Here is a 21,820-nt window from a genome sequence, read left to right on the forward strand (position 1 = left end):
GAATTTTAAATATTTTGGCCTGTATTTCTGTATCAGAATAGGCATAGATATCATGGAACAATACTTAACAGAAACACCTGTGTATTCTAACTCATGTTGATCAACTGTTATTGATCACTAGTAGTGGTAAAGCACTACTAACAGTCCATAATTTGTAAGGAAAAGTGGTATACCACTGAGACAATACAGGATGTTGGCAGAATAACTCTTTCTAGAGGAAAAAACCCCAAAAAACTTATTTTAATGACTCAATTGAATTATGAAATTAATAGTTGCATTTAGTACTGCCCAAATGAAATTATGAATATATTTTAAAGTAAACATATAATTAATTTTAAAATACACTACCAAAACAATGTCTTGCCATTGACTAGTTTCATCAAATAGAAATTTTGAAGAATAATAAGGCCATCTAGGAATGCCAGTATTAAGATTTCTTTTTTTCTTAACTTTGAAATACTTCAAATAGCTTTCAAGAAGAATGATCATTCTCTCCATAGCAAAATAATAACACAATTACATTCCAAACACAAAAGCTGACCTCCATCAGTTCCCAAACTACATAGAAGCAATAGTTCAAGTATTAAACAAAGCAATATCAATATGTCTAAATAGAGCAATACATATTCCCTTCCCCAACTCATTCTTCCCCCAATGAGTTGTACTCAGGGTAAATCCCTAGCTGACCCTGGCTACTGTCCATGATAAAACTGTGCTAGCTATATGCAAAGTGGGATATCTGAAACTGCATTTGGAACGCCAAGACAATATTCACACACAGCTTCTACATCCAACACTGACACAAAAGCAGAAAAATGCAAACTAAGTATGTTTAAAGTGTGAAAATCACCCTACCTTCACTATATATTCCATTAATACTACAATACATGTTTTAATTATGCAACCTATTTATCCACAGTGCTAAAGGGACACTTGAAGACATTCTGTTAACTGCAGCAACACAGCTTGTATTTTTCCACCATCTGCCAACAGCAGTGAGATTGCATTACCTTTTTTCCATGTTTTCCACTGGAACCTCCTTTACATATTAAAAAACATGGATCTTTCCTATGCATTGCTTATCCAGAGCCTCTAGTGAAGGAGAGCCTTAGGTACTATTAACAAAACACCTAAGAAGAAACTGGAAATGGACAGGGCCAACCCTTTCCAATATCCCTTTCCCCACAGTTACATTACTGGGCAAACTATGAGGAATCATGGGATCGCTCGTGGCTAAAAGCAGGCTTGAACTCTAAAGATTTAATGAGTCCACCCACATTTTATTTTCCTTACAGGTACTTGAATATTTCTAATATCCATCTAGATGTCAGACTTTTTTTCCCAATGACCTTACCTGGTAATAACAGCAAAGGTCTAATTACATGTGGTATGAAAGTATGTTTGATGCTCAGACAGGCATGGCCTTCAGAAAGAAACAGTGCTACTGGAAAAATATGCATTTCTTAAGTGGGGGAGTATAATTTATGGTTTTTTCTGGACACTTCCAAGGCAACAGCTGCTCATCCTGAGATATTTCTAGTCTGGGAGAGCAGGTTTCAATAGTCCTGAAGAAGTATGAGCTACCTGTCTCTTGGTAAAGACTATCAGCCTAAAGGTCAACCCTCAAAAATATAGCTAAAGGGAAATTTTCCATCAGCATTACAGTCTCCTCTTTTTAGCTATAAGAATCACTTTGCCATGTGATCATAGGTGTTTCACATAACTTTTAGTGGAAAAATGGTTCTTTCCTCCATGGCTTCTGAGACATCAGCAACTTGTCTAGTTTGCTGATAGGGAGTTGTGTCCTCTAGGATCCTCTTTGATAAAAATATAAGCATGAAAATCCCTGGCTTTTGAGCTCCCAGAAGCATTGAAATGGCAGGGTATTTCAGAAATAATTTCAAATAATTTCAAATAAAATGTCACTCAGACTTTTTCAGACCAAAGTTAAAGTAACAACAACAACAACAACAACAACAACAACAACAATAATAATAAATTTCTCTTCTCCCATTTTGAAAATGCACATTATAGAGCTGTGGCTTAGATTGACATTAATGCATGAAAGGCCCTGTGTAGCATCCTGATTTCAAGAAAAGAAACTGAATTGAGAGGGACTATCCAAAGAAGCAAGTATTCATCAGCAGAAGCAGATGTTACACCCTTAGTATCCCATGAAATTGGTTGCACATTATAAGATGTAGATGAATGTATGAATTTTTACTACAGATGAGGTGTGCTATGTGTTCAAGTGACTCCAGGCCAGTTTTAGAACTGATGAAAAAAGATCAGACACTTAGATATTTAGGCAGAAAAGTCTTCATATAAATTTGTCACTTGAATTTCAAAAGGTATCTGGCATTAAATTAATTTCTTTAAATTTAGTTACATTAATTTCCTGCACCTTTAGAGGCTAAAATTTCATTTGAAATCTGTCCTCTTAACATCAATCCGCTGTGTGCCACCAAAGTTCTGAAACAGATGTAAAAGACTTTCTTCACAGAACAGTAATAAGAAACTGAATATAATTGGGAATATTTATCAAAAAAAAGAATTTAATTCACACCTTATTGCCTCCAGTTCTTTCTATACACCAGATTACATAGCAGTCACTCTTTAAAGTGCTATGACAAAGCTAATGTAAATGTATATTTTTCTATCAAATCTCTATCTTATACTGAAAACACAGCAGCTACACTTGAATATAATGCAACTATTTAACGTGGTAGAAGGTGTCCTTGCTTGAAGCCTAACTGCTGCAATTCTGAGGCAGAACATCCTACCTCAAAGCTTTTTTATCAGAACAGCTTAGGAGCTAATTCCCACAAATGTTCAGGTAGTGAAACTGCCTTCAGTCAGCCTTGTCTTACAAAGAAAATATGGACTATTAATGTATTTAGAATTTTAATGACTTTATAGACTGAATCTGTGATCAGTGGACATTCTCACAGTAGATCCCCTTAGCTGGTACTCATTTTCTGTAAAAAATAAAAATAATTTTTGTTTCTCTCTGCTAATCTAAATTATCATACTGGATGGATGCAAGACCAGAGAATGCATCCCTGGTAATAGTATTTCAAAATTTTTGTGCGTTGGACAGTTTAAACTAAAACTTTATCTGACAGCTCCTTGATAAGCAATTGAGCTCCAGAAGCATTGTTGTGGGATGTTACAGAATGGCCTGGGTTGCAAGGGACCTTAAACATCATCTAGTTCAAACTCATCTGCCATGGCAGGGACATTGTTCACTAGACCAGGTTCCTCAGAGGCCCATCCAGACCATCCAACCTGGTCTTGAACACTTCCAGGGACAGTGCACCCACAACTTCTCTGGGCAAAAAGCTGCTCTACTGCCTCACCACCCTCACTGCAAAGATTTTTTTTTCTAATATCTAATCTAAATTTACTCTTTTTCAGTTTGAAGCCATTCCAATTGTCCTGTCCCTACATGCTCTTGTAAATAGTTTCTCTCCAACTTTCTTCTAGGCTTCCTTTAGGTATTTGACTTGATTTAATCATTAATCTATATTGGGATTGTTTCTTAGATACGAGAATGTTACTGGGTGATTAAACAATATTGCAGCAGAATTTTAAGGGAAAGCAAAAATTTCATTCATCAAAGCAGTCTGAGTGAGGCATGGCTGTGGGGCTGTGGTATTCTTTCAAAGTCTATCTCTTTAACTGTCAGTACCTTTAGAAAGGCAAACCTTTCAGAGAGTTAGCCTGAATTTTGGAAGATTTTTTCCCTACATTTTCTGTGTCACCTCAAGCAACTCCGTCTCTCAAAGTTTCAGATCCCCAGCTGTTAACTGGGAATTAAAGTAATTTACTTCTCCATAAGGGTGTTGTGCTGGTTATCCATTATAGACTGTGCAGTGTTCACAAACTATGGTCTCAGCATACATAAATACCTATGATACAATGGCCACAACGCAGTGTGTATTAATTGTGTCACAAAATGAAGCTACTGAAAGGTTTGTACCGCTGTGCAAGGAAGGACTCACCACGGCAGAACACTATACACCAAGTCCAAAGGATACAAAAGCAATGAAGGGAAAAAAAAGGCCATTTTCAAACATGATTCAATTCACTAGAAGGTAACTGTTTTTTCACTTATGACTCTTGAAATGTTCCTAAATGTACTTTAAAAAGAGGACAAAAAAAGCTAAGTGATTGCACAGCACACGCAGACTAAGAATAGGTATTTTTCTAGTTTTGTGTTCCTTAAGGCACTTCACAACCCCATGTTTTAGACATAAGGTTTATGTTTAGAAGAAAATCACCATAAATAGTATCAGGGGAGGACAGCAAAGGCTTCTTTAGGAACACCTCATCAGCATCCAGCATGCAAGAGGATGGTGCAGATAAAGTCATCTTGGGAAAGGCTCACTGCCTTGGTCATGTGTGTTTGGTGGTTGAAGGAGTCCTTGGCTCCCTGACTCTGTTCCCCTCTCCACACAGAAAAGGTGTGTGCATGCTAGAAAGGGTGATGTGATTATTTGGCTTGGAATTTTTTGTGTTTGTTTGCCCCATGTAATAATTGGATCAGCCTAAATCAAAAATTTTGCTTCCTGTGAGTATTTACTGGGTGGAAAGGACACTATACCTCCATGTCTGTCTTACTCTGTAGCCTGTCAATTTTATAGACTTGTATAATAAAAGATGGCTGAGTTTAAGTCCCCAATCCAATAAATGTTTATGTACAACAGTCTGTAGCAATGCCAACATGAGAGATTTTCATCAACTCACATTCCTGGCTAAAAAATGATCTTGGAATCTGATTAATGTGGGATTAAATCCCCTTAAGTAGAAGACACAAATCCCACAAAACCCAGCTGAATACCTTAAGCAGCTGCTTGAATGGTGAATGGTACATCTTCCATGATGATTTTATGAAGACTATAAATTTATTCCATCTGAAACTACTCATTATTGGCTTCAGATGGTTTTTCTTCCTGGGGAGGTGGGGGAAAGCCAGGAAAATATCAATCTACTCCGAAGTTAAAGTGCCATTTGTATATTCCTTTGAGAGGATGGACTGCAGCTATTACAGGACCCTTTTGAGCCCACATAAATGTGTGTGTAGGTATATTTGTTTCTTGTGCCTGTTCTAATCTGTATTTTGGCATCACAATTTTCCCATAAGAATTGAAAATTATTTTTCAATTACAGCCTTATCAGGAGATTGCAGTAACTGGGGAATAAAGAATTCAGGTCCTCATCCCTACAGCTTGTAAGTTTTGATATCTGCATAAGTGATTTAATTTTCAGAAGCATTGATCCTCTAATTGCCTCCAGCACCTTAAAATTTTTTTTCCACAACAAATTAAAAGCCTCTGTGCAAAAATACTGATTTTTGCCTCACAACAAACTTCCAGACTACCAGAAAATACTAGTAAGTATATTGCAGATAATTTAGGAAATACAAAGATTTTTCAATGGAAGATTTTATCTGAGAAATGAAAAAGAAATACATGACATTTCAAAATAATTACTAACTCCAACAGTTTTGGGAATTTGTGTGTGAAGTCATGAGAGTTCCATAAATACAACCTACTGGCTGGAAAGAGAGTTAAAATCCCATGATTAGTTTAAACAATTGTTATGTATCAATTAAATCAGAATCATTAACAAAATAGAAGGGCAAAGGAAAAACAAGTATTTTCCATCTGCTGAATTAAATATATTTACAGTTGTCTGCTGTGAAACAGTGACCAATAAATTTACTTTTAACACAAAAAGGCAGTGTTCTATGTGAAAATAATAGTTCATAACAACAAGCAATGCAAATTTTATACCCCTCATATGAAACAAGAGTCAAACCTAACCTTTTAGGCAAGTGACTGTGGTATTGCTGATAAATAAGAGGTTACATCCACTTATCCATGCCTCTCCTCTTCCCTTTCTGTGGTGACACCAAAGATGGGAGCATTCGGGGATCCTTTTAGGCCTAACAGGCTTCAACTGACCCTTTTAATGCCAATTCTCAGATTTAGATTTGCCAAAATCTGTCTTCCCAGATTAGAAAGGGGGGGATTACCTGTATAATATTTCCTCCTCTGCTGCCTTCAAATATCTCTTGTTTTGTTTTAAATCAAATAAAGGAAGTATATGTGTCTGAGGTGGAGCTCTCCCATTCTTCACAATACCTATTAAGTTTTAAATGCTCTCATATAAAACATGAAGCTTTTTACTAACAGCTTCTAATTTCACTGAACCAGTGTGTGGTTCCTGGAGGAACTGAACACCAACCTTATTTTGAATCCTTTATTCTTGCTTTACTATTTCACTTACTCTGTGCCTCAAGGCATTTGGCACTACCACCACCGTATTATAACTCCTGCTTTTTAGCCATGCTATTGAAACAGCATTACCAAAATTACTAAAATACCTATCAAGTTTAAAAAAGTAACAATGGTTAACCAAGTGAATTTTAACCAACAATTAACACAGTTAATATTTTCTGGTTTCTTTACTCTATTTTCCATACTTCAGGCGTAAAACATTGCATATATAAGTAAACATAACATACCAAAATCCACAAGCTTGACTCCTCCTTCAGTGGTCAAAAGGATATTATTTCCCTTAATATCACGGTGGATAGTTTTGTTTTCATGCAAGTGCTGAAGTCCCTGGAAGGCAAGATGTAAACATGAACTTTTAACAACAGCTCTGTTCTCCATATTACATTTGCAGAAACAACAAGGTATGGGAAAAGTATGAAAAATACTTGAAACATTTTTTTAAATCCAAAACCACAGGGCTGTCATTCTTACTGCAAAACCACTTGCCACATGACAAGGAAAAATATGCTTTCATTGCTCCACTTGATGACAAACAGAAATTTTAAGATGAAAGCAGAAGAATATCACTATAAACCTACATATAATACCTTTAGAGCATAAACTCAAAGAAAACTACTAAGACCTAAATTCCACCAGAGAAAGTAAAATATTATTTGTAAGAAAATGATAAAGAAAGTTGACTCTTATGAGCAGAACCGAATTCTTGTAGCAGAATTTGAATTTGCTAGATATGTGGATTATTTTACTTTAAAAATAGTTTGGATCCAGACATAGGAGGTGAACAGTATTTTGATAGTATTTCTGCTATTTCTTAAAAGAAATGCAATTTTGATGCTGAACCGTATTTGCAACAAAATTGATCAATGGTCAGAAATCAATTTTCATTCTCTTAATAGTGAAATGAACAGATTAACTGCTATTTACCTTGCTTGCTTAAAAAGAACCATCCTACTTACACATTGCTTGATTTCATTAAACACTGCTATAATACAAGATAGTAAGCTGTATTAGTGGGGACATGATTTTCATTCATTTAAAGAAAAATGTATGAGCTGAATATTGACTGTCCTGTCATTGAAAGCTTATCTTACCATCAGAGCTTCACGTAAAATGTAAGCAATTATAAGCTCATTCATCCTTTCTCCTCTCTTCAGAAATCCCTTCACAAGATCAGTCACAGATCCACCATTGCACAGCTACAAAACATAAGGGGAATACAAAAAGGAATTAAGGAGTGTTGGAGTAGCCATCTGGTTTTCATTTTCAGTATTTTTTTGTATCTCTAGCCAAATGAGATTCTACTAAACTGACAAACGACAAATCTGTCCTTAAGTCTACTATTTATACAAACAACATACACAGCAATTTTGGCAAATTATTTTTCACTACTTTCTGCATTTAATTCTTCTTGTCCAAACACAAGTATAGTAGTGTATCTCTTTGTTTTCATATATCCATGACTGCTTTTCACTGAAACAGAAGTAGATTACAATGCAATAAATTAGCTGTGAAGGCATGTTTTGTGGGGCATACTAATTGCTTCTTATATTCATCATGGGGAACTTACTGCCAATGCAGATTATTACAACATCAATTCTCAGGTACAAAAGCTATGTACAAAAAAAATGGATTTAAGGCATCAGAAGACAGGCAGCAGAGAAATTTCCCCAGCGTGAAATCTACCAAGGGTAAAGCTGCCCTTTTTGCCAAGCAGCACTTAATTCCTAGCACAGGGAGAAGTGCTACACAAGGCACAGACATTGTGGAATATGATGAAAGCACTGTGGAAAGAAAAGTCTCCCACTGAAACAAGGTGTGCTGTGGGTGTAGGATTAATTATAGCACTTGTTGCATCAACCCTGTCAGCTCCTTGTTCCAGATGTAGAGCCACAGTCTGCTCTGTACAATCCTCTCACACTCTGCAGAGGAGAGAACCCAGCCAGACTCCTGCAAACCCCTGTCCTGTCCCATATATGTGGGAAGAAGAGAGCTGGTCTTGCTCTCTAGAAATGATAGTGAGCACACATTACCAGCAGATTAGTTTAGACTGCAGTACTTCATATGTTCATTTTTATAATTTGCAATTTTTCTGCTGGAAGAAGCAACAATGTAACTTTAGTGGGTACCTACTACTGTAGGAGTTACACGTCTGCAAAGATGAAATAGGCACTTAAGCCCTTAAACTATCCATAATGCACCTGACAATACTCATTGATTGAAGAGCCATTTGTCTCTGTAAAGGAGTAGCTGCTTCCAATAAAACAGTAAAATAAACTTTTATTCTTACACAGTATTATCATCTAGTAGCTTTTCACATGAAACTAAATTTCCATGTAAGATATTTTAACAATGCAGCATAAAACAGTAATTCCTTTGCACTACATTTGAAGTACATTCATATCAAGAGCATAATTTACCAGTAAAACCTTTCAACTGCAGAATTCTAGACATCAGATTCTTTTCTATATTTGTATTTTTCATCTGTTCTTCTTTACCCCTACATTTTTTCTGTGCTGCAATTAAAAAAAGACTTGCACCTTACAGTAAGAAGCATTTTTTATCCCTTTGTACCCAAACATAACAATAATTATCTGACTACCTTTGAAACCCCTAGGCTGCACTGAACTTATACCACAGCAATGCCTACAGAAATGCCATTAAATACAAAACTCTTGTTGCAAGATGTGTCCCCCATCAGGACAGCAAAGGCTCTGGTCTGACAGGGGCTGAGCTCTATGGCAACAGTCCTGGAACTCACTTAACCTCACCCTTACCTAAGTGAGACAATATGCATGCTTAGAGAGGGAAGAACTCATATGCTTAAATGATGGGATTAAATGCTTTGCTGGATAAGGATAAGATTCCCAAGCAGGATTTCATTTATTGTCATTAGCCATGCTGGTCTGCCTTCTTCACCGACTTTTTCAAGTTAGTTATTTTTTCACAATGACTTTTTTTTCAGTGTTTCTATCATTTTAACTTTGGCACATCACTGACATATTTAATCAAATCAAAAGGATTATGAAAATTCTGGTTAATTTAAAGCTCTTGAATTCAGAGCACTGAAACTGTCTGACAACTAACAAACCAATTGTGAAATACATTACATATATTATATTCTTCAAATTATTTTTCTTCATTATCTCATATTATATTTTGCCTCTAACAGATGGATCTTTTTTCTTTACAGAGCTGTATACCTATTCAATGTAAAGAAAACCAATGCAGAAATTAATATATTCTTTTCGTAGGCAAAAGAAGGGAGAAACTGCACCTCAGAAATCACCCTCTTTAATGCTTAGGCAGCAAAGCCAACACTGAACTTATTTGCCTGGGTCAGCAATACTAATTTTCCCATGTTGCTCTAACTAATTTTTCTACTACTCTCATAAGATATAAATCCTCATTATGAGATAAATATCTGCATTGTAAGATAAAACTTACTGAAAACATCAGGTAAGGTAAGACCCTAAAACTGTGATTATTTTAGACAAAACAAAAACTGAACCTGGGTATATAAAAGGTCAGCTAAAAAGGTCTTGAAATAAAGAACCCAGAAGTCAGCCCTACCACCATGGAAATCCTCCACCAACTCCCAGGGCAGGGTGGCTGCTTAGACAGAGTTCATCTGAGGATGTTATAGACACAGGTTCTTGCACACACACAGGACGTCTTTTCTTTCGTTACTTCCATGTCAAAGAGCTGTACTTTCGCTTACGTCAGACAATAAATATTTTTCTGAGACCACCAGCATAGGAGGAAGAGGGGAAAAAAGGCTGGGTATTACAATGCAAGCAGCTATAAGGAGGAAAAGGGATTATTGGAATACAACCCCAATTAGAAAAGGAGATTATGGCAGACACTGCATGTGTGCGCTCTACGCTGTGTGGGTGGGAGGGGGAACGATGACGACAATGATGACACAGGTTAGTATTAACTTTGTTCTATTTTTATCATGGGTAAAATCTTGTATCTGCCCTAATTTCCTATCTGTACTGTGCATTTTTTGGAGGTGAAGCTGCCACATGTCCCAAAAACTGCACATAACTAAAGCTGAAATGGTGATTCTCCTGACTCAATTATCAAGCCGCATGTGCACTCAATCCAGAGGTATGACACACACCTCAAAAAATCCATCTCCTAATGAGTCTGGCTCTTCTCTTCTCAAAACAAGAAGCTACAGAAAGTTACAATACTCCTGCCCCATCCTTGAGGATGTTGATCAAGACCTAGTCCATAGAAACTTATAGGCGTAAAAAACCCTAAATCATTAAAAAAAAAAATCACATAACCTTGATTTTTACAATCCTTTAATGAGAGATTATGGGATAAACGTTATTTAGCAGTACTGCTAGACAGAAAGTTTCCTGGGGTGTTGTTAAATATTGCAGCTTATAATTATGATATCTGCTGCTTCTTAGTAGCATGCTGTCCACAGTAAAAACACTGTTAAGCCTCTTAGCAAAGCTGCTCAGTTCAAGTTAAGTCAACTGAAATACTTGGATGACAAGAAATCATGAAGGCAACAGAGATAATTTTTAAAAAAGATCTTTCCAGTTTTCAGTGAAGCATCTAGAGAAGGGAGGTGCTGGTAGCTATTACTTTGTTGCAAACATTGTGAACTTAGGTGACCAAACAGCTGATCAGTCTGCGCCATTTGCTCTACAGCATTTGGTAAAATATCCTCAGAACAACTTGATGACAAGCACTAAGCAAAGAACAACAAATACACAGAGAACTTGGGATAGCCATAAGCAGGAGCTATGTGTCTGTCTGAGCTCTGCCCCAGGGAAGGACTGCTCCCTACCCTGAAGGTCAAAGCCACTCTCCAAATCAAATGACCTTTCAGCTGTCATGAGACATGACCTCTTCTGGGAGGAGAGGATCATAACTCTATTTTTCTGTCCCACACTGGAAACCCCCATACATTCACACACATTCTCTTGCATACACAGAAACATTTCTTGTGGTTTGTATCAGATGGAAGCCCCCATTTAGCTTTGAATATACTCAGCTTAAAAGGGACAGACATTTGGAATGTCCAGCCTGTGAGACACAGGAAGGGAAGATATTCCTGATCGTTCCACAGGGAAGTAACTTAGAAATGTCAGAACTTTGCACATGGGCAATTTTCATCAAATTAATATTAGTCACTTATTCTTGTCCCCCTCGTGATTTAGAGGTATTTTCCTTACCAGCAGTTTTTTCAGTGTCTGCATCGATAGACTGCAAATATTATGTGCAAAAACAAGCAGCTAAAAGGAGGGTAAACTGAAGGCTTGAGGCTACTTAAAATGGGGTGGAGAAGACAGAATCTTCCTAGTGTCACACAGCAAAGGATGAGAGGCAAAAACCTCCCACTGCAAGACAGGAGATTCCGACTGGACATAAATGAAAATTTTCCCACTCAGTTAAGCACTGGAAGAGATTACACAGTGAGTCCGTGTTACGTCCCTCCTTGGAGATATTCAAACTTCAATTGAAAATACAAACCTGTAACATTTCAGTTAAGTGTTTGAGCAAGGGGTTGGACCAAATAACTTCCAAAGGTCCCCTCCATGCTGTACTTTTATATGGTTCAGAATATATGAATTTTACAATATTCAGTTCTTAGTCTGGATTTTCAGACAGCAGAAAGAGTGGGAAAGAATTAAGGAAATCTTGCATACCTAAACCAATGGAAAGAAAAACTTAATAGAAAGCTTGCTTCATATAAAAATCTGTTTTAAAGAGCTGTAACTCTGATGGCCATGCATAGCTGTACCAAAAGAGGTGCTTAGGAATCTTCTACAGTGGTAGAAAAGGGTCCTCTCTTATGATTTTCTGGCACTCAAAAAGGCAAAGACTCATACTGGGATGACATGCAGTTCTCCACCCACCCATCTGCCACAACCATGTGCCACTGTAATCGAGCTATTAGTATGCTAAGCTATCTTCAGCAAAAAAATAAAAAATAGAAAATAGAAAAGTATGATCCTAAACCCATGAAATGTCACTTAAAATTGCCATTGCATCACAGTCATGCAGATGTTCTTTTAAGGTCTTAGTCACTCTTCACCTGACCCAGTTACACATTTCTCCTCTTCAGCTCCTCTCTATTCTGATGCCCACTGAAGATTCAGTATCAGCTCCCCTTTTAAGAAAACCATCAGGTGCACTTTTGCTGGGGCCATTAGAGCCTTTAATCATCCAACTGCTCCTGACTTATGCATCTGTACTAAGCTGTCAGGTACTGTTTGCTTGCACTCTGCAGTTGCCAAGGTGCTTTCATCTTACTTCAGTAGCTTGCAAGCAAACAATGGGACAACTACAATTACTTCCTTCCTTATCTTTACAGGCTGCTCAGACATAAATGACTGGGCAGCACATCACACAATGCACAATTTATGTCATTAATGAATTACATGATAAAAAAAGGTCCAACCTTGCTTTAATGTTATCACATATAGGAATGCTAAAAGCATCATAGGCACTAATCTCTATTTTTTTCCCCATTCTTAGAACAGATCAATAACCTGACCTGCTCTCCTAAGCAGCACTGCCAGTCTCTGACCTTACTGCACCTTTTTTTCAAGACTGACTGCTGTAAGAACAGAAGATTCTTAGAAGAGCAAGAAGAACAAGAAGATTCTTAGTTCTTGCTGGTTTGTAATCAAAAAACTACAGAAGCACAGGAGAAAAAGGGATCTCAAGAAATCACTTAGTCTACCGCATATGCACTGTGTAGAGACCTGGTACTTTCAGATATGGCAGATATATGTCTAACTTGCTCCTAAAAATCTCCCATTGAGGAAGATTCTAGTCTTTCTAAGTAGCCTGTTTCTGTGTTTCTCTAGCCTGATAGAGCATTTTTCCTGCTATCTAACTTGAATCCTTTTTGCTTCCAACAAACCTGCATTACTTTTGCCCTTCCTTTCAGCAGTATCTGATAATAAATTATCATTATTTTCTATTTCTAGCTTGGTCAGACTACTGTCATGATACGCTATTTTTTTCTCTTTTTTAGGCTGTACAGTGTTAATTACTGTAACTTTTTGAAATTCTCCACATTTTCTCAACTTGGACTGCCTTCAATTTGCCACTGATATTTGTCTCACATTTTGCCCAATCTGCATACAGAATTCCTTGGAAGTCTTGTCTTAGCTGAGAAAAGATGAGCAGACCATAATAATCTCCACTTTACACAGAATCTCTTTCTGCAGGACCATAGCCTGGTCAGGTATGTCCCATTTCTTTTTCCTATGGATAGCAGTATTTTGCATGAATCTCTCTTCTGTGATTCAAAAAAAACTTCTCTGCTATTCACAGCTGTGAATCTGATGCTATTTCCCAATGTGCCTGTAATTAAACTAGGTATCTACTTCAACTTTTTATGTGGACTCTTTTTCATCATTCAAGTTGTTACTGAACAGAAACAGACCTAAAGCAGATGCCCACTTTAGATTCTCCCAGCTTAAAAGTGAACTAAATCCAGTTTTGTGAAAAAGAAGTAATTTGTTTTATTGTTTTTGTGAAAGTTCTGTATTTCCACATTTTCCTCACAAGCATGTCACATGGGACCACATAAAATCCTCACAAAAGACACATTATCATGTTAGAAGATTACATTGTACTAATGCAATTCGTTCTGGTCCAGTCCAAGTTGACCACTTATGTTACTGGGTTCTGCATGTTCTAGAGTGGTTTCTATTAATTTCTTCTGGAACCATTGTGGGTATCAAAGTTAAGAAGATTGATCTGTATTTCCCTAGGACATTATTTTTCCTTGCTTTTAAAGACAAATACTAAGTATTCCTGTATCTCATTTCTGTATTAACTTTGTCTTTACCACTCTCCACATCAGACCCTCTGAACTTGTCTTTAAACGCCTTAGAGAGGATTTTTGTTTCTCCTATTTGAAAGCATTCTGAAATTTCATTCTTACTAGTCTCTTACTGTGCTTCTATTTTTCTCTGCACCAGCTAATTTTAACGTGTTTAAAGAACTGCCAGCTACCCTGGTACTTTCCTGTATTTTCACACTATTTTTTGTAAGTACAGGTACCCACCAGCTCCTGAAGCCAGCTAAAGCATACTCTCTCTAAGCCCATTATCTTTGCCCTGCTGCCATTTTACCATCCTTTCTTTTCCTAGGTGAGTGAAAGCAACTATTTTGGGACCTTTTTCACTCAGATTTCCTTCCACCTCTTTTCAAAAGAGACCTTCTCTATGAGAAGAGAACAGAACAGAACAGAATCTACCTCATACAGCCATTTCCAGAGTCACTTTCTTTGCCTTCTCTCTCCAAACAAGGATCTCCATGGGCTGTCCATCTCACAGCTTAGTTACTGTGAGAGTAACTCTTACTCTCTGCCTACATGAGACACCTCTTCATAACTATTACTGCCAAAGAGCACATCCCACTGACAGCACCTAACACCTACCACCCATACCTGAAGGTTCTTGTGAAAACTTACAGGAAACTAAATCAGTTTCTTCAATTGGCTGAGTGGTTCAGTACATAGCTCCTGTCTGTGCAGAACAGTTCTAATTTCATCTCCAACGGAAGAAAGATGTGCACTGTAGTTCCTATTTCTCCTAACAACTGGACAAGACAACCCATAACTGAAAGGAACCACAGCAATGGTTTCTCTATGCTTTTAGACAAAGTTGATTGCTTTCAATTTAGCATGAACAAAATAAATTACTGAAACAGGCATCTTTCCTGAATTATTTTGCTCCAGTGATCAAAAACCATGGGGTATTTATGATTTTGCTATCTTATATCATCCAGCACCTCCAGGACTGTGTTAGTCACAGCCTCACGGGTGTTTATTTGTAGCTTCTGATTTCTTTCCTTTCAGTTTGGTTTTTAACTTCTCATTTTCTTTGCCATGCACATGCACTGACAAGACAGCCAGCCAGAGGAAAAGTTTGTCTGTTTCATCTTATGCAATGCTGGCCTTCACAAACTCATATTTCTCAGTCAGATCATAGATATCTTCACATCATGGCCAAAATGGAAAATCTGCAACTACGCAATTATTGCCTAAATTTCTTTTTTCAAACTCAGCAAAATTGAATGAAGCCAAGCAGGCTTTACATAAACAAGAAAAAGAAAACCCTCATCACCAAAAGAAGGATTTTTCTGTTCTAAAACATTTGTAATATTGTGAAAAAAAGCAAGAACGTGACAGCACTATTACAAAGGTTTAATGGACAGAGGCCCGCTCAATTCCCCTTCTAGCTCACCCCAACACAAACTTTACATTACACCATCCCATACTTCACAATCTTTATGTTATATTTACATCCCCATCGAGTTGCTAATGAAGAAATCAATGTATCACCTGTCCACATCTTCTCAAAAGCTGAAGTGGTACCAAGCAATTTTCTGCAAGGCAACTGGGAGTGAAATATATTTAAAATGGAAATTCTGAACAAGCTTCAACTATAGCTTCATGGCCTGGCAATAGCACCATAGCACAGCTGTAATTTTTTAATAATCAAATAGATGGAAGGGTCATTTTGCAAAATAAGAGCTAACCTAACTACAAAACTGAGAGGCACTGGTCAGTAAAAAGCCAGGACTTTCTGAGCAAATACAAGAGGCATCTTACAAAGAAAGAAGATTTTGATAAAGCAAACTTAGTGCAATTCATCATTTTATCATACACAAGAGCCGTGGAAAAAATAACATTTAGAGGGCAAAACCATTCCCTTGGCTAGGGAGAAAAACAGGGACTAACTTTGGGATCCATAATGACAGAAGCATTTCTACTGACTGCTACAAACCTTAGCTGAGGCTCTAGAGCACGCACAGAAATCCCTAAGCAAATAGGGCAGCCTGTGGTAACAGCAGGCACTTCACAGCTTTTATTTCCTGCTCAGAGTTGCATTGCTTTTGTTCACTCTTCACTAGCTAAGAAACATTTCAAAGCACCTTCCTTTTCTGTAGCATCATTTCTATATTATTCAAGGTTCAGACAGTAGTGCCAAGTACTGCCATGTCCACACTACTCATAACCCATTTTATGCGTGTGTTTCTACACAAAGACAGTAATTTAGCCTAATTCACTGTAATTTAAATTACTGCAATAGAAATCTTCCCTATTGAGTTTGAAATCATGGCTGGGGAAGAACAGATCCAAACAATGGGGCTTGTCTAAAGGCCGCTTTTACAAAAGGAGTGAAGCTGAAACCCACTCATCCCTAAGGCAATTTGTCTCCTCATAGGAGTGTGTGGGACACAAAAGGAGCTAGAGGACTCTGTCACAGGACCCTACTAAGCAAGCCCATTCTGAAGGACTTTCTTAAAGGTAATTTATATAAGAACAAAATTATGCTAAACTCAAAAGCCATATTTTTCTTCTCCTTCTTTTCTTATTTTAATGAACTACTGGAATGATTAACTCAGAGAGACTAGATTGGACAGAATTGTGTTTTGTTAAAGTGTTTTGTTAAGCCAATCTTTCCCTGCTCAGTGTGTATGTGTAAGGCAGTTCCCTGCTCCCAGGCTTTGATTTCAGCAAAGTCAGCAGCAACAAATGCTGGCATTATTTCTGGAACCCAGGAAACCTTTCATCACCACTGACACCTATCTTGTTTCTGAACCTCCCAGTTCCTTGTTCCTTGCTATAGTACTTTTCTCCTTTAGTCAGCAGCTTTCATCCACCTCTGCCTGACAAAGAATGAGGAGGAGACCCCTCTCCCTACCACTGGAGCGCCTTCAGTCACTCCCTTTCTAAAGAGACCCAGCACATAAACTGAGCACAGAAGCAGCAAAATTGTTCTGTCTATCACACTTGAATTTAAGCACCTAACCATCAGGTGTCAGAGAGCAAACCCTCAAAGAAGGAACAAACTACCCTTAGTCCAATCATTCTTTCAATGAATGATGCTATTCCCCATTACAGGTAAAGGAGGTCTGGTTATCTTGGATCTAATCAAAAACCATACAAACGTGGGTTTTGCTGTTTTGTTTCATTTTGTTTTTAAATTACTTTACACCTTTGGTAAAAATTGTGTTCAAAAATAAAATGCACAGAAAGCAAAGTGATGTTAAATATTAGAAAGTGAGAGGCATATTATTCCTATGCTGCTGAATTAAATTGTGGTATTGTAAAACTATTTTCTGGGCTTCTGCTTTACTGTGTGGTGGCAAAAATTGTTAGAGGTTACTGAGAACAAGGTTTTTGCATGTGAGTATTCTCCAGCAAGGTGGGCCATAACCAGTTGTTTAAAAGATGCAAACTGTTCAAATCACAATGTATTATGAAATATTCATTATGTAGAGAAATTATGAGTATTTAGTAAAAGTTTGAAGCATCAAATGATAGTTGTAGCCACACATCTTTGGTCTTGAAAAAATAGGATATGATTCAAGAATGAAAAATTGCTATAATTGGGAAGCAAAGAGGGACACATTAGAAAGGGGGAAATCAAGCCCAATTCAGGCATGTAATGGATCAAAACATTCAGTGTTGGTCTGAATAGAGCAATTATAACCAAAGTCATTTCTGAAAAATGACCTGTGTTAAGAAATATGAAAAAGCAATTTTCAATTGTTTAATTTTTCTGCTATATATGCCATTTGAAAATAGCTAATAATATTTAGGCAAATGACAGCTTCCTGCCCTTTACTCAGCCTTTTATGAAACTTAAATGGACTTGTTATTTTCCAGTATACTAATTGCCTGAAACATCACTGTTTTATAGCAAATATCACGTATCAGAAACAGCTGTATATCTGTTTTCTTATTATAACTCTTATTATATATTCCATTAAACAGCACAACTTCCATTCAAAGCTTTTTTTGAATTCCATAACTTGCCTTTATTCCTGTAGATGGAAACACATCTGCATATAGTAACTCCTATATCTAACAGAAGCATACTGTAAACATGCCAAAGGAAAATCCTAAATAAATTATTAAATTGTCCATACCACAGGGTTCTCTATTTCATGCAAAAGAGAAGTAACTGATACAGTGATGTCTCTAGTTCATCTCAGGTAGGCTCATCTTTTTAGAATCTAAAGAGAGACTGTTGGGTCCTGCTTCAAGGCAAATTCCTGTGGGGCTGATTCCAGCCACTGCTCATTACTCAGAGGGGCCTCACCAAAAGAATCAGGTGATTGAATTTGGATATTCCAACTCTTGCTAAACTGTCACAGCAATTAAAACAATACCAGTTTCTATCCTTCTGCCCATTCCTTGTAGAATCATAGAATATTCTGAGTTTAAGGGACCTACAAGGATCATTGAGACCAGTTCCTGGCCCTGCACAAGGCAGCCCCAAGACTCACATCATGTGAATGAGAGTGTTGCCCAAATTCTTCTTGATTCATTATAATCATATGATTTTTTAAAAAATCTTCAGTCAAATGGAATTCAACAATTGAAGTCCCAACACCTTCAATGGCATGAATTTGTTTGCTGAACTTTTGCATGATCAGCAACTTCCCAGGCTCTGTGCTTTCCTTGCAGGCTGCAGAACCAGAGGCCGCAAATATTTTTAACCAAATATCTTTGCACATCTAGAACAAGAATTAATTGTTTTACAGCACTGACAGCCACTCCTCTCTTCCTCTTCCATGCACAGATAGGTGCCATAAAGAGTGACAACACCATCAGTTGAGAAAGGAAAAGATCAAGCTAATGGAGAGAAAATGCTTTACTGCCAGCCATCGGGACTCTTACACAGCGCTGGAAGTCTCAGCAGAGAGAAGGCAGCACTACCCATCCTGCCCTGAGCTTTGCTTTTTTTGTGCCCAGCCTGCTTGGGCATGAACAGCCCCCTGAAGAGGTAGCCTGTGCCTGGAAAAGGGGCAGGGGATGGATCTGGTTCTGGCAGAGTGTGCTCCCACCCCCACATGGCCCACGCAACAAGACCCTCCACAAAGCCAATATTCCATACATGCTACAGGACTCTTTGCCCTTTTAGACTGAGATATGGGAATGAGGTGAAAGCAACACAAGCTTGGTCAAGGAAGATTATCTAGATTTTTAAAAAAATATTGATCTATTTACCTAGCACAGAGAACTCATCAGTCTCCCTATATAGCTTAGAAAATCAAAATTAATGTGTCAAAATTAAGTGCATAAATACATTGCCATCTACTGCAAAAATTGAGGCGATTGTAAAAGTCAAAGAATCTGTCATGGTTGGTTTGGATTTGTTTTAGTTCATTGGGTTTTTTTGGAGAGGGTGAGGAGCAGGGTGGTATTTAGTTTTGTACGGTTCTTTGTCTTTCTTTATATTTTACATCACCCCGACTTCCAGCTCTCAAACAGCTGAAGCCTAACTCAAGTTAAGGTATGCAACAGCAGTGAAATATTTTAGCCTTCTTTCTTTGTTTTAATAAAAATACCAATGACTGAATCTTTAGACAGTTGTTGCTCCTCTTTTGTAGAAACCACGCTGCAACCTAAAATTGCACTACTCTGAAGTAGGAAAAAAAAATCTCCCATCCTCTCAGCAACTGGACTTGCTGAGATTGTTATTTCTTTACATGAACATACTCCATACATAGGACATTAATATAACAAAGCAGAGGATTTTTTTATTGTTTAAATAAGGAGGATGCACTTCTCTGAGCTTCCCCCTCTATTAGAATTACATGCAATGTTTAAAAGGCAACAAGAAGCTCTTTCACATAGAGTAGGTCAGTGAAGGATCCAAGACTATTAACCACACAAAATTTGGGCACTAATTATACTCATTTTTCTCTGACACACATGTAAATCGTGCTGTCATTGTTCATTTATGAATCTCTGAGGAAAGTTTATAAATATTCCATGAACTCTAAGGCTCTCTTTGTGACCACAGTTAGATTTGCAAACATGCGGAAGGATCTGATTTGCTAAATTTCTCTCTCCGAAGAGCAGATACAACAGAGCAACAGCACTCCAGGCCAGATGCAGCAGTGTACATTTATTGTACAGCATTCTTAATTTTACCTAGGAGTTCTTGCAACACCTTCTTCTCTTGGCTTTAATGATTACTTATCCCTAACCAGCCATCTCCAACCATGCCATTATTCCTTTGAACCCTCATGCTGGCTGCCCTTTCTCAATCACATCAAACATGAGCTGAATGCTTTACCTGTCAAAGCCCTTAGCAGTGCTAATACAATTTCTTATGGAAAAAGAGATCTACTTCTATCCTTGATCAGCTCACAGTGGTGTCCATTATTGGGTATCTGCAGGCATAAAGTATTTTCCATTCTGCTTTGAAGGAGCAGCTAAATCACAAAACCATAGCACCATCCTCCTTCAAATCCTCCTTAACAACTCTCCTGTACTACAGTGCTGACAAATACTGCTGATTGGGATCACAACTGACTTCTGATATCCATTCAGTTCTCCTTTTCCAAAGCTATTTGTTCTATTGGCTTAAATCTTTGAAGAATGCTCTCTGCTATGAAGAGTCACTTTTCTGACAGGAAAGGAGTGAATAACTGATACTCTACACATTGTGCTGGGTTCTCCATCTCTAGGCAAACTCAACAATGGTAGTTCTTCTAAAGGATCTCCATAAAACCAGAAAGGAGATCTATCTGGGATCTCAGCTTGTTTCGTTCTCATTTCATTTAAACACCTCACCAAAAAAACTGCCCTTGTGATTGGTAACTGGGCAGGAGCTGCACTGGTGGGCTACTCTGCTCCCATAACACAGCAACAGTCTGTTGGCCGGCTCTCTCTCAGCTCTTACCCTGTTACAAGCATTTTGGCAAGCTTTACTGGAAGTAAACTAATAGAAATTGACCAACATAACCCTGGTATTGCAGGCTGGCAGTTTGATATACTGGCATTTTATTCCTTTTTTCCATATGGTGCTGCATTTACAATTGTTACAATGTCCATGCTCTGATTAACCATGGGTTTTCACTTTGTCTGTGTTTGCAGAAAGAGTGGCAGGTGAAATGATGCACTAGTTTTCTGTATTCTAGTTTAATTCAAACTTCTGAGAGCTTCTACTTACTGGGTTTAAGACTTTTTTCTTCTTTTTGAAAAAAACCCATCACAATTAAAGCATCCCAAGGACTTAAAAAGAGAATTTAGACATTTGTACATTTAATTTTCTTTCCTCCTAATTTTAACTTTAAATGATCAAAGGTAAGTAAAAAAATCCGAATCACTTCAGGCGAATCATAAATCAGCAAACATAGCTGCCAACTGAATCAAAATAATCCATCATGACAATATTTCTGTAATTCTTTTGAGTTATCTGTGTCTGGTTAGCAGGTTCGATTAACATCAAGAAAAACATTTAGACAATGAAACACAAAGTATACCCCTTTGCAAAAAATCCAGAATTACACAAATTAGCAATTTATTCAATGATTCCTCCCATGTTAAAAGGTTGAGGGAAAGGGAACAGCTAAAATGACACCTCTTCAGAGAAGCAGATTCCAAGCACAAGCTACTCTACACTCCCACATGGTTTGTCTGGTGAAGATTACACTAGATCAACAAAAGGTTCCACATGAGAACAAAGATAAATCAAGTTCACTCAGTCTGAACTGTGCACCTG

At 37.5% G+C, this 21,820-nt stretch overlaps 1 protein-coding gene across 1 annotated transcript in view; it reads right to left on the reverse strand.

Moving 5' to 3' along the window:
• Window positions 1–21,820, reverse strand: part of MYO3A (myosin IIIA) — a 104,493-nt gene that overhangs the window by 74,150 nt on the left and 8,523 nt on the right. The window contains exons 3-4 of the mRNA XM_059869732.1: window positions 7,397–7,501; window positions 6,533–6,632 (exon numbers count right to left, since the gene is read on the reverse strand). Of these exons, the coding sequence (XP_059725715.1) occupies window positions 6,533–6,632; window positions 7,397–7,501 (205 nt within the window). The remainder of the gene's footprint in view (window positions 1–6,532; window positions 6,633–7,396; window positions 7,502–21,820) is intronic.

The sequence above is a fragment of the Haemorhous mexicanus genome, chromosome 1 (assembly GCF_027477595.1).
Source record: "Haemorhous mexicanus isolate bHaeMex1 chromosome 1, bHaeMex1.pri, whole genome shotgun sequence".
Taxonomy (NCBI): Eukaryota; Metazoa; Chordata; class Aves; order Passeriformes; family Fringillidae; genus Haemorhous; species Haemorhous mexicanus.